The sequence below is a fragment of the Nicotiana tabacum genome, chromosome 18 (assembly GCF_000715075.1).
Source record: "Nicotiana tabacum cultivar K326 chromosome 18, ASM71507v2, whole genome shotgun sequence".
In the NCBI taxonomy this organism is placed as follows: Eukaryota; Viridiplantae; Streptophyta; class Magnoliopsida; order Solanales; family Solanaceae; genus Nicotiana; species Nicotiana tabacum.
Window position 1 is genome coordinate 142,318,595 of NC_134097.1, and position 17,159 is coordinate 142,335,753.

General features: G+C 35.3%; 2 protein-coding genes across 3 annotated transcripts; one reads left to right on the top strand and one right to left on the bottom strand.

Annotated features, from left to right (window-relative positions):
* Positions 1-1,294: 1,294 nt before the first annotated feature.
* Positions 1,295-9,971, top strand: LOC107813161 (serine/threonine-protein kinase BSK7). Of its 2 annotated transcripts, XM_075237376.1 has the most exons (12): positions 1,316-1,504; positions 1,691-1,813; positions 2,214-2,374; positions 2,485-2,705; positions 3,002-3,137; positions 4,591-4,724; positions 4,820-4,925; positions 5,914-5,999; positions 7,230-7,418; positions 8,212-8,364; positions 8,652-8,765; positions 9,147-9,971. In XM_075237376.1, the coding sequence occupies exons 3-12, from the start codon at positions 2,296-2,298 to the stop codon at positions 9,390-9,392; spliced, it is 1,464 nt and encodes a 487-aa protein (XP_075093477.1). In that variant the 5' UTR covers positions 1,316-1,504; positions 1,691-1,813; positions 2,214-2,295; the 3' UTR covers positions 9,393-9,971. The 2 variants fall into 2 exon arrangements, with proteins under 2 accessions (XP_075093478.1, XP_075093477.1); XM_075237377.1 differs by lacking the exon at positions 1,691-1,813 and having other exon boundaries at positions 1,295-1,504.
* A 1,377-nt stretch (positions 9,972-11,348) lies between these two features.
* LOC107811038 (calcium-dependent protein kinase 17-like) lies at positions 11,349-16,746 on the bottom strand. The gene is made up of 8 exons (XM_016635884.2): positions 15,980-16,746; positions 14,863-15,006; positions 13,929-14,081; positions 13,634-13,749; positions 13,266-13,433; positions 12,492-12,619; positions 12,265-12,364; positions 11,349-11,746 (listed from the first exon to the last, which is right to left on the bottom strand). Exons 1-8 carry the CDS (start codon positions 16,680-16,682, stop codon positions 11,645-11,647), a joined length of 1,614 nt encoding a protein of 537 aa, XP_016491370.1. The 5' UTR covers positions 16,683-16,746; the 3' UTR covers positions 11,349-11,644.
* Positions 16,747-17,159: the final 413 nt, after the last annotated feature.

The window sequence follows — 17,159 nt, forward strand, 5'->3', positions numbered from 1 at the left end:
TAAAATCTAAAAAAAAAAAGAGTTAGTTTTCTTAAAGTAGCCAAACAAACATGCTCATTTTTGTAGCATGAAATATTTCAAATGAAAGCGTTGGGCTATAGAATATTATTTCAGTTTAGTATTTTGCGAATATCGAACTTTAATTTTTGCCAATATAATTTGGTGTTGATTAAATGTTAAAATTCAATATTTGAACTTCCAACGAAATACATATCTCTTGTTTTACCATATTTTCACACCTTAAATAATGCAAGGCGTATGTTGAACGAATATTGTTGTACCGAAAGTCAACCCAAAAGGAAAATAGATAGGTTTGCTTTGTTGTATTAAAGAAAAAATTATTTTTATAAGATCCAAATCAAATTTGGAATAAATGAAAGCCAACGACTTTATATCTCATTTAATGTTCAAAATATTCGATGGAGATTTTGTTCAAGGACCATATACAACCCAAGTGGTGTTCTCATAATTGTTCTGGGAGACTATTTTATCGCCTTAACATAATAAAAAAAATTATATTACATTAAATTTAAAAAATATTGCGACACTAGATAATTTGAAATAAACGAAGTGTCTTATAGTTACAAAAAGCTTTGACATTAATAGCAACTAAATTAATTAGTTGGGCTGATTCAGGAATTGATGGAATATTGTAGCGTTAATAAAAACCAATAAAGATTAGTGGAAGGATGAGTTCTCTCTTTCTTGTGTTGTAGAAAGAAGTACAAATCGCTATATTTCTAAAACACTCTTTTGGCTTTGATGTTGTTCGTAAATTCACAAATACCATTTTGATTGTCGCATACGATAAGATGATGATATACATTAAATCTAATCAATGATGAAATTGCTATATTAGTGAAAATTTAAAAGTTACTAAAAATGTACATATTAGCCCATCTAAGCAGTACGACATAATTAAATAGAGTTATAATATTACATTCAATTTTAACGGTTTAGATGACTTTAAAATACAATTCGTGGTTTAACTGTTAATAAACTTTACGATAAATATCTAATTAATTACAATTTAATTTTTACGAGGCACACAATTATACCAACAATAATATCATTCATACTCGACCTTTCAAGCATTTTTTTTTATTATATATACACCAACTTAATAATATCATTGTTTTGTGGCCAGATGGATAGACAATAGATTATGGTCTTGGTGTCTTAGAAAAATATGAGGAGAAAAAGGGTGTTTAATGTCGGTGGAAAATAGGAAGAAAAAAGAAAAGCACCAAAATAGTACATTAATTATAATTTTATACATAATAGTAGTTGTCCTAGTAACTGAGTAATATCAAATATGCACACACTGAAAAAGGGATCTGTACAAACACATCTTTTTATTTTTTTTGCTCATCTCTCTATCTTCCTCACTATATATACACATTTTTCACTTTCTTGATCTCTTTTTCTCTCTCTATATCTCAAGAAAATTACTCTTAACTGGACCTTTTTTGACTCGATCAATATTCAAGAAAGCTGCTTTTTGGTTAGTTACTTTCCATTTTCTTGATGTTTATGGTTTTATCTCTTAACCTATCTGAAGATTGATGCTTATTTTTATGCGGGGTTGTTGTTTTGTGATGCTTTATGGTTTTTGTATTTGGGTTTTGTGCATTAGTTTGAAAAGATTGAATCTTGACTTGGGGTTGACTTGTATGATGAGTTTTTTCAGGGTGGTTTGAAATTGGTTTGTGCTAACTCAATTGAAAAAAAGTGGAGCTTTTGGGAGAAAGTTTGTAGCTTTGGGATTTGTATCAAGTTTTTGGATTGACTCAGATTTGAATCTATGCTAAAGGTACTTTTTTTGGTTGGGTTTATGCTCTTTTTTCTTGATTCCATTTTTGGTCTTTGCTTTACTTGTGATGGAGCTGAAATATTATGTCTATGATTCTTGTTTTATGGGTATTTTAACTTTTTGATGTGTAGTGAAGTAGCTGTATTTTTGGAATTACTGTCCACATCTTTGAGTTGTGGATTGCTAATTGCATAGACTATTGTGTACTTTGTAGTTTCTTTGAGTTGTGGAAAGCAGAATCAATGGACTGTTGTATAACTTTTGGTGTGTACACCGAGAATTTTGTGTTGCAAGTTTTCAAACTTATCTTTGTTGTTTCCAGTTTAATGACAAGGATCTAATTTTTAAGAACCAGGATATGATTTTGTATTGAAAAGCTTGCTTTTGGACCCAAATGCAGATCTTTTAAGCTGCAGAACATGTGGTGGTTGTGATACGGACACAAAGTTGCCGTTAGAGCTCTAAAGTAGGGGGGGGGGGGGATGGGTTGTGAGTGTTCTAAACTTGCCTCGTGTTGTTGGGCTGGACAAAATGGACCCGTTCACGAGGCTAAAAATCCTGGTATGTAAAGCTGTTTTTTTTTTTTTTTTTTGTGGGGGTATTTTTCTATCATCATCTGAGGACAGTTGAATTCAGAATTATAATTTTGTTGGATTTCCTTCTTCTAATAGATGACGAGGAAAAAGATGAAGTAAGTGATTTGCCTACATTCCGCGAGTTTACTGTTGAACAGCTGAGAATAGCTACTTCTGGATTTGCCGTAGAGAATATAGTTTCCGAACACGGTGAAAAAGCTCCAAATGTTGTTTATAAGGGAAAGTTAGAGAACCAGAGGAGGGTTGCTGTCAAACGCTTTAATAGATCTGCATGGCCTGATTCCCGACAGTTCTTAGTAAGTTATTCTAAAGAGCATTTATGTAAATACCATCTGGTAATTAAGTTTCTATATTCATTTCACTAGCTAGGATAATTAGTGTTTCTTATGTAAGACAACCGAGCCATAAATGGGAAATTGAAGTATGACACTTTACACGTCTTATTCTTTGTCCTTAGTGCATGCACTTTTTTCGATGTATTAATAGCTCGAAGCTAAGTATTTTGTCTTTCTCCTGCTGACAAGCACTTTACTTCGTTTAAGCAATAGACTTTTAACTTCCTTTTCCTTATCCTCCAAATTGAGAACTTCAGGAAGAAGCAAGATCGGTTGGTTCTCTCCGCAACAACAGGTTAGCAAATCTTCTTGGTTGTTGTTGCGAGGGTGATGAGAGGTTGCTTGTGGCAGAATTTATGCCCAATGAGACACTTGCAAAACATCTTTTTCACTGTAAGTTCAACTATATTTTTACTTTTGTTTTCCATCCTCGTCCTGGAATTTAGGGCTAGATTGATTCCCGAATTCTCTTTTTGGCGTAAATATTGTTGTTTACTTTGTTAATTATCGTCGTATCACATCACCTCCACAATAACTTTCCATTTTCATCCTATTTTAATTTTGTGCGTTACATTTCCACTTACCGTGCTATTTTCTGGGTAGATCTAGCTTAGATATCTAAATTGTCCGTATATAGGTGCCCCAATCTCATCTAATCTCATTTCAGTTTGTTTTTTATGGGGGGGGGGGGGTATAAATTTCATAAGCATATGTTCCTTGTTATACTTATCCATAAAACTCTTTATCTCTAAAGTGATCTTTCATAGTTTCAACTTTTGGTTGACTAGCACTAGTTTCATTAATTAACAAAAATATCATTTGCCAAATAACTTGCACAATAAACTCATCGTGTATACTATTGGTTAGCTCATCTATAAGTTGGGTAAACGAGTAGACTCATGCCAAATTTTTGGTGCAAGCCCATAGTTTGTAGGGAAGTCCTCAGAATCTCTGTTTTCAAATTTAACCGGTCTTTCATATTTATCATTTTTTATATGTTTGATATTCTTCTTCTGAATCATCCGAAAAGGGGTAATCTATCCCGCTTCTTTGGGGGGGGGGGGGATTGTGTCCCGATATCTATGGTTTGTATCATCATTACTTGGAAGGGAGCGTTGGAGCAACGGTAAAACTGTCTCTGTATGGCCTATAGGTCACACGGGTTCGAGCCATGGAAGCAGCCACTAATGCTTGCATTAGGGTAGGCTGTCTACATCATACCCTTTGAGGTGCGGCCCTTCCCTGGACCTGCGTGAATGAGGATGCCTTGTGCATTGGGCTGCGCTTTTTGTGTCCTTGTTACTTGCAAGCTATATTGTATGCTTAAGAAAATTATAGTTAGGTTACATGATGTTGATGCTCAATCATGATGAATTTTCTACAGTAGTTCTAACGTGTGTCAAGTGTTAAATCGACATGATGAAAGGAGCAACCTGAGTTATATTGAGAAGAGATGGAAGGAGTAACTGATATGTTATTCTTATTCAAGGGGCAAGGGATAAGTGATAAAGATGATTCATATAGCTTACCCAAACTAATTTGGAATTTAAGCTGGGTTGATTGATTGATATAATATATCAGTATATATATTTTTTTGCAATTATTCTTTTTTACACCATCACTTGTCCAGAAAATATGAAGATTTTCAAAATAAACCTAATTATGAATTTATCTGATCACCTAGAAAGTCGGTGAAAATGAGGTTGGACGAGATGGGAACACTCATATTTTTACTGCTTTAATGAAGGAAAACGGGAATCACGACTTTTGTGAAGATTTAAGGAAGATATGTATATCTTTGTGATTGGTGAAAATTCAAGTTGACTTATCATATTTACATATCCAGGGGAGACACAACCCATGAAATGGGCAATGCGCTTAAGGGTGGCTTTGTATCTTGGACAGGCTCTTGAGTATTGTACAAGCAAAGGGCGTGCACTCTATCACGATCTTAATGCTTATAGAATATTATTTGATGAAGTAAGTACATAGTTCCATGGTCATTCTTTCGTTGTTTATTGGTAAGTATAAGGATTTAAGTGCCTCTAATGATATACCCTTTGGCTATTTCTCAGGAAGGTGATCCCCGTCTCTCTTGCTTTGGTTTGATGAAGAACAGTCGAGATGGAAAAAGTTACAGCACGAACTTGGCATTTACTCCTCCTGAATATTTAAGGACGGGTAAGACCTCTGGTAATTGCTGTGTATCGACAATTAGTATTTAATAATTAGCTTGGTTGCTTAACACATTTTGCTTCTCGTTTTATCTGTTTCTGAAATTTCAATAACATGTATATCTGGTAAAGCGGTAACATGAGTACTGCTGATAGATAGGTGCAAACAGGAGAAAAATTTTCTGCAAGGACAGCAAACACTTGACTCTTCAAAAGTCGCTCTCTCTCCTTGAGTTTTCCTTAAACTGTGTGCAGCTTGTTTACAATTATACAAGTGAAATAAGCTGTTTAAATCTAACAATTTTAGACACATGGTCACTTTGAGTGGTGTTGGATGAATCTTGGATGATCAAAATGCTTGGTACCGTCTTAACTTCTCATCTTCCAACATCAAGTTGGCATTAGGTAGTAAGTACAATTGATAAATGCTCTTATATGCATGTGCGTTTATTTATATAATGGTGGTGGCGAGACCAGCTTGTGGTGGTATTGCATCTGATCTAACGAATACCTACTACCTCCCACCAACATACATATCGGTAAAATCGTCGACAAAGACTTACGCAAAGAGAACAATTAAACTAGTGTCGCCTCTGTTGAGATTTGAGCTTTGGTTAAACTTGAACATCTTCTAGTTATACAAAACCGAGGTGACTGATTCATAAAATGCGATATTAAAATTTAATGTGTAACGTGTTGACGAACTTCTTTTCTGATGAACTCGTGATATTCTCTCCTTGATGACAGTGGTTTTTGTTATTTGAAACTTCCCCTCCCATCCTAAAAGGGGAAGGAAGAAGGGGGTTTTGGTTTTTTTTTTGGGGGGGGGGGTGTGGGGTGGGGGAATAGAGTGGGGAAGGTTGAAGAATCTTGCATTTACCTAGTAGATTGCTTGATTGTCTTTCTTTGTTCTTAGAAGGCTAAAGGGGGATGTTCTTTACAAGCAATTTTTACCTTATGCCGTCATTCACTCAGTTATTCTGAAATTTTTGTAGGGAGAATCACCCCGGAGAGTGTCATGTACAGCTTTGGGACACTGTTGCTTGACCTTCTCAGTGGAAAACATATTCCTCCAAGCCATGTATGTTCTTTGCTGCTAATTTTGAAGACGATATTGTTTTACTTTCTTTGGGACAAGAATGCGTGACATATTAATGTGCTTCATTTGTTCTAGTTTATGTCCGACACATCTTTTATATAAACGAGTAAATCTTTATGATCCAAGCTGGTTTGAGTTTAAAGATATTGTTATTGAAATTTAATGATGACTATATTCGAAAAGCTGTGATTTTCGATTTGTTGTTTTACAGATGATCTTACCCTAGGAAAAACAACAGTAAGATGCAAGGGTGGGCAGGAAAATATTGTTACTCCCTCCGTTTCAATTTATATGACATTTTCCTTATTAAGCGTTCCAAAAAGAACGACATATTTCTATATTTGGAAACAATTTAACTATATACTTTTCATTTTACCCGTTTTTCCCTTAATGAAAAACTTTTATAGCCACACAAATTGAAAGCTCCACAAAACTTTTACCCTTTAAGCTTTTAAGGCCACAAGTTTCGAAAAGTCTTTCTTTGTTATCTCTTTAAACTTCATGCCGAGTCAATCTACATCACATAAATTGAAATGGATGGAGTAATATATATTTACCAATTTTTTTTGTTAATATAAGGGCTCTCTGAGCTCAGATGCAGCACTTCCTAACATAACTCAAGAGATAGAGAAATCCTGGCTGTATTATTCTCCAGAATGCAATGGACATTCAGGAGCTATTTGTACAACAAAGCTGGCAGTTCTGATGTCTAGACTCGAGTAATATTCATGGTTGTCTTCGTTGATTAGGTTCCTAGAAGAGCTATTACTGAAACACCATGGGCATCTTCTTCTTGTTCGTCTTTTCCTATTCCTGCCTCTATCTTGTTCAATCTCAGCACTGATGCTTAGACTGCTAATTAAAAGTTATCCGAACAGTCTGAATCATGTTTAGACACTAATTGTTATCATATAATTTTATAGTTATGTACCTGTAAGAAAATGGAAAAATGAGAATTTCAAGCTTGAAAAAATTGTTTAAACCAGGCATCAAATTCAATTTGGGGTTGGGGGTTGGTTTTCCCGATTGTTGAAGATGATGAGTGGTGCTACAATAACTAAATTTTTGTAAAGCAGGATTGATTTTATCAAGTATAACTGTTATGACAAAGGATATCTGGTTGCTGTAATCATTGATGAGGCACTCTTTAACTTTTATTTATTTTCGGGTGCTCATCCTCTTCTAATGCTCTTATATGTTTGTTTTTTTCAGGCCCTTGATTTGATTAAAGACCGGAATCTTCAGATGTTAACTGATTCTTGCTTGGAAGGCCAATTTTCTTCTGATGATGGAACTGAATTGGTACGGATAGCTTCAAGATGTCTGCAATATGAGCCACGTGAGCGGCCAAATCCAAAGTCACTAGTCGCTGCTTTATTTCCTCTTCAGAAAGAAACCGAGGTCTTGTACTTTCTTGTCCTGATTATCCATTAGTGTCTTTAAGGTTTATACTGAGTTGGAGTATGTGTTTTTCTGCCTATGTACTTTTCTTTCTTTTGTTTGGGTGGGGTGGGGTTTGGTGTGTTGGGGGAGGTTCTGAATTTGAGTCATTCAACCACCTCATAATCACTACCAGGCACCAACCACCTTCACCACTACTCACCGCCTCCAATTGTCTCTACCATCAGTCTCCACTGCGCATGTACCACCGCCAATCACCTTTACCTCTAGTCACCAAACACCTGTACCACCAACTTTTACTGCACAACCATCACCTCCGCCATCAGCCACCACCATCAGCCACCACTGCACAACCACCATCTCAACCTCCGCACAACCCCGACCACCGCCCGCTGCAGCTAGCTTTTAGAGTGCGCTTCATCAAAGAAACATTGTATATAAACTCTCTATTTATTAGGTCAATAACAACAACAAACCCAGTATAATCCCACAAGTGGGGTCTGGATGCTGTAAGCACAAAATCTTAAGTATTCAATGTTGAGATTGAGACGTCTTAATCGAATAAAATCAAATGGAGTGTAAGTAGTTCCATGGCACTAGTAATGTCAAAAGAGTAGTTCCATGACAGTAGTTTCTTAAAATTAGTAAAAACAGTAATTTGGATAAGGTGAGAAACTTTTTTTACATTATTTTCCTTAATATTAATTTTCTACATTTTGCCGACTGTAAAATGCCAAAAATCACATTAATGATAGAACTTAGCTGAAATAAACTTTTTAAGCTTGTTCTGCAGGTTCCTTCTCATGTGTTAATGGGTATATCACGCAATAGTGAAACTATGGCTCTGTCTCCACTTGGTGAAGCTTGCTTGAGAATGGATCTAACTGCCATCCATGAGATTTTAGAAAAGCTTGGGTACAAAGATGATGAGGGAGCAGCGACTGAGGTACATGCATGTTATCAGTCTTTTATCTTTTATCAATCTTTTTGGCGTAAGTTTCCAATGCAAGTAGAATGATTGTTCTCAGTTCTCCAACACGTGAGACAATTTGAAGTATCAGTCAGCTCCTTAGCAGTTTCATTTTGTAACTTATTGCTTGTTCATATGGTTATCAAATCCAAATTACTATACACCTTCGGAAGCCAATGATCAAAGTCTCATGATATCCATACACCTTCGGAAGCCAATTATCAAAGTCTCGTGATAGCCTCACTTTTCAATGTTGGTTGCAGCTTTCATTCCAAATGTGGACAAATCAGATGCAGGAAACATTGAACTCCAAGAAAAAGGGTGATGCTGCTTTCAGGCACAAAGATGCTAAGGCTGCCGTCGAATGCTATACACAGGTTGGAAATTATATTCTCGATTGGTTTTAATACTTTTAATCATTTCACTAAAGTTAGAATATGATACCTATATTGCGTTGAGGTTCTGATTCATTCTTTACAACTGTGCTTTCTTAGGGGAGATATAGCTTGTAGACTAAGGCTTTATACACTCGGGTAACGGGGTAAATAATAGTGCACCAAAATGGTTATGGTAACATATTCTTGAGATTGCTACTGAACTCTTAGGACTGATTATAATGATATCATATTCTTGAGATCGTTACTGAACTCTTAGGACTGATTATTGTAGTGCCGATTAATGTTTACAGGGAAAGTGGTGGTGGATTTAATCTATTTATGAAGTACATTATTCATTTAGTATGTTGCTTGGTTTTGCAGTTCATCGATGTTGGAACAATGGTCTCCCCAACTGTATATGCTCGACGTAGTCTGTCTTATCTCATGAGTGATATGCCGCAGGAAGCCCTTAATGATGCAGTACAAGCACAAGTAATATCTCCTGTTTGGCATATTGCATCATATTTACAAGCTGCTTCTCTTTTTGCGATGGGAAGGGAAAATGAGGCACAAATTGCACTTAAAGAGGGTTCTGTTCTTGAAGAAAAGAAGAACACAACCTCCTGACTGTGGCGAGCTGGACCAGTGTGATCTTTACTTTATTGCTCCGTTCCAGGGGTTTGGACATAGATCACAAAAGTGTCTTGTTTTTCGAGCAGAGGCTGTTCACTCTGTCGCCTTGTGCATTCGATGATTAAGTAGGTTTGGTTTACTTCAGAGCATTCTTTGGCAACATATAATTGGATGGGGTTGGTTTTGGTCACAGCTTTTGTGAGAATGGATTGGCCTTTTCCAATAACAATATTCTCTGGAAATAATCCAACACCGTTGGTTCCTAAAGGATCCAAGATCTGTGGAAAAGGAAAGCTGGAGAAACTTGATGTGCTGTAATTTATGTACAGTGCTGGCTGCTCAGCTAAGATGTTTTGATTCTCTCTTAGTCTCATGTTATCTTTTTCTTGAAAATCCTTCCTTTTTCTTTCTTCTCTTGGAGTTGGGGGGGTCAATATCCTTTGTTTGTGGTGGTAATTTATCTTGCAGTACTTATTTTAAGTATTTGTTACTGGTCTAACTTGCAGAATATTGTTTGTAATGTTTGTATCTTATTTCAAGAATCAAGTTTGAAGGCTTGTGGCAAATTATTTATACAGCTAGTAGCTCATTCATATTTTGTTGGAATATAAGTTCTCCTATTTTCAAATTTTGTTATATTGTCTCATATAGGTTAAGGGAATCAATTATTGTCTCCTTCTCCTTATGTTATCTGGAGTTTTCCCACTTCAAGAGTTAACCTTTGTGGTTGAGTTAGGCGTAAAGTCCATTTTCTTTACATGTATAAGAGTTGAGTTATGCATGGTAGTTTTGAGTTGATACCTAGTTGGTATCAGCGTCGGATCTATCAGTATTCTTAGTTTATTCAATGTTCGGCCTCCATCTTATGTTGTCCGCTACCCAATCCGGTGCATCTGGGGTGTCGGATTATTCCACATTAGTTGAGAGAATGAGCTGTGTTTTCTTATATGGTCTTAGGCCTTTCTCATATCAGTGTCCATTATTCCACATTAGCTGAGAGAATGAGCTCGTGTTTTCTTATATGGTCGTAGGCCATTCTCATATCAGGAGTCGTCTCATGGGATTGAGTCGGGCTTAAGGTCTGATTTTTTAACTAGCTTTTTTCCAAATAACCCTAAGCTTTTCATTTTCCCTCCTAGGGTTGGGAGCTTGTTAATGAGGGGAGCAGTTCAAGTTATAGCCATTTTCTTTCGTTTGTTTTGCATGGAAGTGTAAGTCATAGCTTACAAGTACAATTCACTTGATGAATAGATCATACTAATTCAATAATCTTGATTAATACAACTATATTATTTTTAATCTCCCTCTCAATCACTAATAATACTTTGAGACTACATATCCCTCACCATCATAATATTATCATGTTTTGACTCCTCTTGGTTGAGACCTTAGAGCAATGGTAAATTTATCTTCGTATGACTTAAAGGTCACGAGTTCGAGCCGTGAAAACAATCACTAATATTTACATTAGACTTAGTTGGATGCGGGATCTACTCCATGAAGAGCGGTACGGGCGTAGATGATATCATCAAGACCCCTCTTTTTGTACCGCTAGAGATGCTTAACGACACTTCACCAACTGGCATTACCTGCACTTTCGTGTCTCTTAATATGGTCAGCAGACTACATTGGGTGTTTTCGAGCAGCGAGGCTTACACCCATTCGCATGTCTTTCGTGTCTCTCAGTGTGGTCAGCACTGGGGCTTACACCCATTCGCATGTCTGTATCACATCCTTTAGGGTGTGACTCTTTCGCGGACCTTGCTTGAATACAGGATGCCTCGGTTGCCCTCTGGCAAAAGTTTTTGGAGGTAGTTGATTACAAATGCAACAATTAGTATCTATTTCTAATACTGTACAAACTATATAGCAATACTGATAAGAAATCCATTGTCTCTAAATAATAATCAAGCATCAACCAGACAACAATTTTTGGCAACAAAAGTAAACTATTAACAAAAGGATTTATCTTATATATACATAGATAATACAAAGAATATCTTCCACTCTTAACAAAATCCCAAAAAAAACTCATGAATTCTACAAACCCATTTTTTCAAATTTGCTTTTAGGAAAAATGATTGTTATTTAATTTACATAATCATCCATGAACTTTTGTAAATTTCATGAATGACTCTTAAAACTTTACAAAATAAGCCATTGGTCTTCCCTCCAAGAAAAATACCAATGACTTTGATGCATTTTTTTCTTTAATTTTGAATTCTTTTTATATTAACAATGAAAATTTATGCAACAAATGACTCCCTTCTTTTCTTTAGATTTGCTGCAGTTTCTGGAGTTCCTTTTCTCATCATAGCTACAAATTCTTCATAGTTAATTCGACCATCCTGCAAAAATAAATAATGGTATTTATTCATAAATTACAAAATATCTGAAAATTTAATGTTTGGTATGAAGGGAAAAATATCTTTTGAAAAATGTTTTCTAAAGAATGGTTTATTTTTAGAGTAGTTATATTTCGGGGTTGTTTAGTTGGAGAGTGAAAAATACTTCAAAAAAAATAACATTAATAATAATGTCAGCAAATCGTATAGTATTTTGATAATTTTTTTTGCATATATTATATATTGATAATAATGTCAAATGTGTAACTATTGGTTGAAGCAATGACATGAAGTTTCTTGATGAGATGGTTGTGAACGAAAATGACTTTAGCCCGAAATTTTGGAAATTCATTTCTCATGTGGAAAATGGTTTTCCTAGAAAATATTTTTTGATAACCAAACATCAGAAAATGACTTATTGCCCCGAAATCCTTTTTAAAGAAAAATTTTGGAAAATAATTTCCGTCATACCAAATATTTCTACTGATTTCATAAAACATATATGCATGTTTTAAGCTTACATTATTAGAGTCAACTTCAGCAACAATTTCCTTTATATCCTTTCCATCAGTCATTCCAAATTCTCTTAAAGCTTGTTCTAACTCTTCTACTGTAATGAACCTGGCAAAATTAAAAGAAAATAAATTAGTTATATTCTAGGAGAAAGTTGGTTGCAAATATTACAGAGGTAACTGATTCTTTTACGCGGTCAGTATATATATAAGTTAAATTCTCGAACGGGACTTACCCGCTATTATCCTTGTCAAAATATTGAAATGCAGTGTAAAGATGTTCTTCTTTGTCCATTCTGTTCATGTGCATTGTTGCTGTAATAAACTCTTCATAATCTATGGTTCCATTTCCATCAGCATCAGCCTAATTCAATATATTCAAAGAAAATTAACATTAGCTTGACGTAGTGTGGAAGCAGGATTTTCATCAAGGAAACATAAAAAATAGAAAAAGAACTGACAAAGAAGCTAAGAGGATTCAACACCTAATATATATACATAAAAAAATTTAATATATAGTCTAAATTATTTTAAAGGGGATTTCGGATGACCCCCCATCCCGCCACCTAGCTTCGCCCCTGGCTTGACGAATAAGAAACTTGCAAGTTGCAACATTTCCAACAATCTTTATTGCAGAAAGATTACTGGAGGGTGAGGTGTACGCAGACCTTACCCTTACCTTTTTGGGATAGAGAGTCGGGGAGAGGGGGGTTATCTGAAATAGTCTCTCTACCTTCACAAGGTAGGGGTAAGGTCTGCATACACATTACCCTCCCCAGACCCCACTTGAGGGATTATATTGGGTTGTTGTTATTGTAGAGACTGTTTCCGATAGACCCCGACTCAAGATGTTTTTTAGGTCCCCATTGCCATAAATTATGACATAAGCTCGACCACTTGTTTTGACCTAAGGTGGACACTCTCCTAAGTGCAATGGATATTACTAACAACTTAATTAGGAATTAACAAATAATTTGGCATTGGCAATAAGAAGTAATTAGAGAACTTACAGCTTCCATTAACTGTTGAATCTCATAATCAGATAATTTTGTGCCTTGTTTAGCAAGTCCTTGTTTTAGCTCTTCAAGTGTTATTGCTCCACTGTTATCAGTATCCATGCTTTTGAACATTTGCTTCAATCCCATAATTTCTTCCTCTGATAGACACCCTGCAATTACCTGTAATATATTCCTCCAAGTGAATATTTTGGTACATTGATAATTAATTCTTAAAACGTACTTGACGTCGAAACTTATGTTACTCAGATTCTCCAAAAATGCCGTCACATCTGTGTCGGATCATCTAGAAGTAATGCATTTTTTTGAAAATCCGACATGGATGCAGCAACATTTCTTGAGGATTCGAGCGAATATATTACCCGGAGAGCAACTTTCTTGAAGTTGTTCATAGCTCTGAATTGTTTGAGCCTACTCAAAACAGCATTATCAAGTGGTGTATCTGGTGCTTCTCCGTCTTCCTTGATCCATGGATGATCTTCATATAGAAAGTTCGTTAGATATCATATAAACTATGTTGCTCGGACTCTCCAAAACTGCTGTCGCATGTGTCGGGATCCTTAAAAAATGCACTACTTTTGAAGGATCACGCACCTGACAACATTTTTGAGGAGTCCTTTCGAATATTCGCAGATAGATTCTATTGAAGACACTTACTTAGGACTTGGACTGCTGTCAACCTCTGCTTGGGGTCTATGGTCAACATCTTCTTGACAATGTCTTTGGCACCATGGGAAATTGCAGGCCATGGATCACTTGAAAAATCAATATGTCCTCTCAATATTGCATTGAATATTCCATGTTCAGTTTCTGAAAATAAATTAACAATAATCATTCATTAATCTCTAATTAATCTCACTCTAAAGTAACATAAACTATTCTTTCTCTACATACCATTACTAGGATTTTCGTAGTCCATGAAGTTCATTTCCACAAATATATACTAATATTTTCCTTTTTTGGGTTCCTACCCGGTGCCCGGTACCTGCATTGAGGACCGGCTAAATCCGGATTCGCACTGGAAAGTCCCACATTAGGGAGTAAAGTGCTCCTAACAAAGGCGAGTACATACATAGGGCTTGATTTTGAGACCGCTAGTTAAGAATGAAGGAGTATTTTTCACTTCACCACAACCCTTGTTGGTAAAAATATACTAATATTTTACGAGTTCAACATAACACACGACTTTCGATTTGAACTTATATATATATGAGTAATCTAAATCCTGAATCCGGTACTGAGGTATAATTACCAAGGGTAGGGAGGAGATTTTATTATTTACTTACTTTAAGCGACTTGATATCTCCTTTTACTTTCAATACCTATTCTCTTCCACATGATAGTATATTTCATGTGAACCGATGACCCACAAATCAATAACAACATACTCAGTGTAATCCCACAAGTGAATTTTGGGGAGAGTATTGTGTACGCAAACCTTATCCTACCTTGTGAAGGTAGAGAACTGTTTCCGATAGACCCTCGGCTCAACGACGACGACCCACAAATCAAATACTAAAAACATATGTGTTCATTTTGCCTCTTATTTTCTAACTTAAAGAATATTCTAAGGTTTGTTTGGGTGATATACCTGCCCAGAAAGGAGGAACACCAGAAAGAAGAATATATAACATAACTCCCACACTCCATATATCAACTTCTGGACCATATCTTCTTTTCAAGACTTCAGGAGCAATGTAATATGCACTACCCACAATGTCCTTAAACACATCTCCTGCACAATACAAAATTTTAAGAGAAATATTAAAATTACATAAAAAATGCCAAGAATTAATCATTCTAGCTAACTATATTCCAAGAATCATACAAACAAAATATAATCAATGAATCATGCTAACAAAATATAATTCCAAGAATCAAGCTAATTATATCATAACACCCTTAGTACTTATCTGCACTCCGTGTTTATACAACATCGAACAATATAACCATAAGAGTCACAAATTAAATTGAGAAAAGAAAGGGCAGCCTGGACGAAACATCCCGTATTCACGCAGGGTCCGGAGAAGGGCCGCACCCAAGGGAGTGTGATGTAGACAGCCTACTCTAATACCAACATCAATGGCCGATTATATGGCTCAAACCCGTGACCTATAAGTCACACGGAGACAACTTTTCCATTGCTCCAAGGCTTCCCTTCTCAAGTGAGAATACATCAGTATTTATATAATTATATCTTATGTTCAATTACTTGGTGTAAACATTGAGTAAACAACAACAACAACAACCCAGTAAAATCCCACAAGTAGGGTATGGGGAAGGTAGTGTGTATGCAGACCTTATCCCTACTCCGAGGTAGTAGGGAGATTGTTTCCGATAAACCCTCGGCTCAAAAAGAGGAAAAGAGACAATATATCAGTACCAACAACAGAAACAATAGAAATAGTAACAACATCATAAGAACCAGAAAATAGATGAAAAGCAATAAAAGGTATAAACATTGAGTGCGAATAAATCACACGGATACAACTTTACCGTTGCTCTAAGGCTCCCTTCTAAAGTGAGAATACATCAGTATTTATATAATTCTATCTTACGTTCAGTTTCCGATGACTCTCGATTCAAAGAGACGAAAAGAGACAATACCAGCAATAAAAATCATAGAAATAATAACAACATCATAAGAACCAGAAAATCGATGAAACACAATAAAAGGTATAAACATTGAGTGCGAATAAATTTTTTACCTTGTTTGTAGAATACAGAAAGACCAAAATCTGTAGCTTTGAGAGGTGAATCTTCATCTTTATTAAGTAGGAGGAAATTCTCGGGCTTAAGATCTCTATGAATAACACCCATAGAATGACAAGTATGTACAATTTGCACAATTGTTCTTAACAAAGTTGCAGCTGCCCTTTCAGTATAATGTCCTTTAGCAATAATTCTATCAAATAATTCACCACCAGCACATAATTCCATAACCAAATGCACTGAATGTTTATCTTCATAGGCCCCTTTTAATTCAACAATATTTTGTTGGCCTGTTAGATGATGCATAATTTGTACTTCTCTCTTCACATCTTCAATATCTTCTTTATTAACCAATTTCCTTTTTGCTATAGTTTTACATGCAAATTGTTCACCACTTTGTTTATGTGTACATAAATGTGTAACACCAAATTGACCCCTCCCTAATTCTTTACCTATAGAATATGTTTTTCTAACATCTTCCATTGGTCTGCCTAAAACTGGACCAATAGGGGAACTTTTTGATGGTTTTGAAGAAGGATCAGGTGATTTTGGTGGTGTAATTGAACCATGATTTTGTTGTTGAGAATTATTTGAAATTGATTGATCATTTTTGGTATTGGATTTTTGTCTAGTTTGATCATTATTATTATTTGTATGTTCATTATTATCAGGTTGGCCCCTTGAACAACAGTTCCCCATTGTGTAAAAGGGGGACTAAAAGAGGCTAAAGAAATGAAGATGATGAAGAAATAAACACACAATATGAAAAGAGAAAGAGAGTTAATTTAGGAGAAGGAAAGAAAGAAAATATAAGTTTGAAAAAAATTAGTGAATGAAGTAAAGTGATGGTGATTGGTTACAAAGTGTTTCACAATCAAAATGACTTAGAGTTGTCGAGAAATATATATATATTTTTAATTTTTATTTTATGACTTTGAGTCGGTTTTTGATAAGATATAGTCAACGAGTTTAACTTATATACACTGACGATAAAAAAAATTCACTCTATCAAGTCGTTAAAAAATAACTTAGATAATTGTCCGTAAAAAATAAAATTGCTGACATATAATAAGTATGTTACTATATGTTACAACCTATGGCGAAGTTAGAAATTTTTCCAAAGGTGTTCAAACTTGAAAGAAATAAAAAAATTCCTCGAAAAAGGATATTCAATAT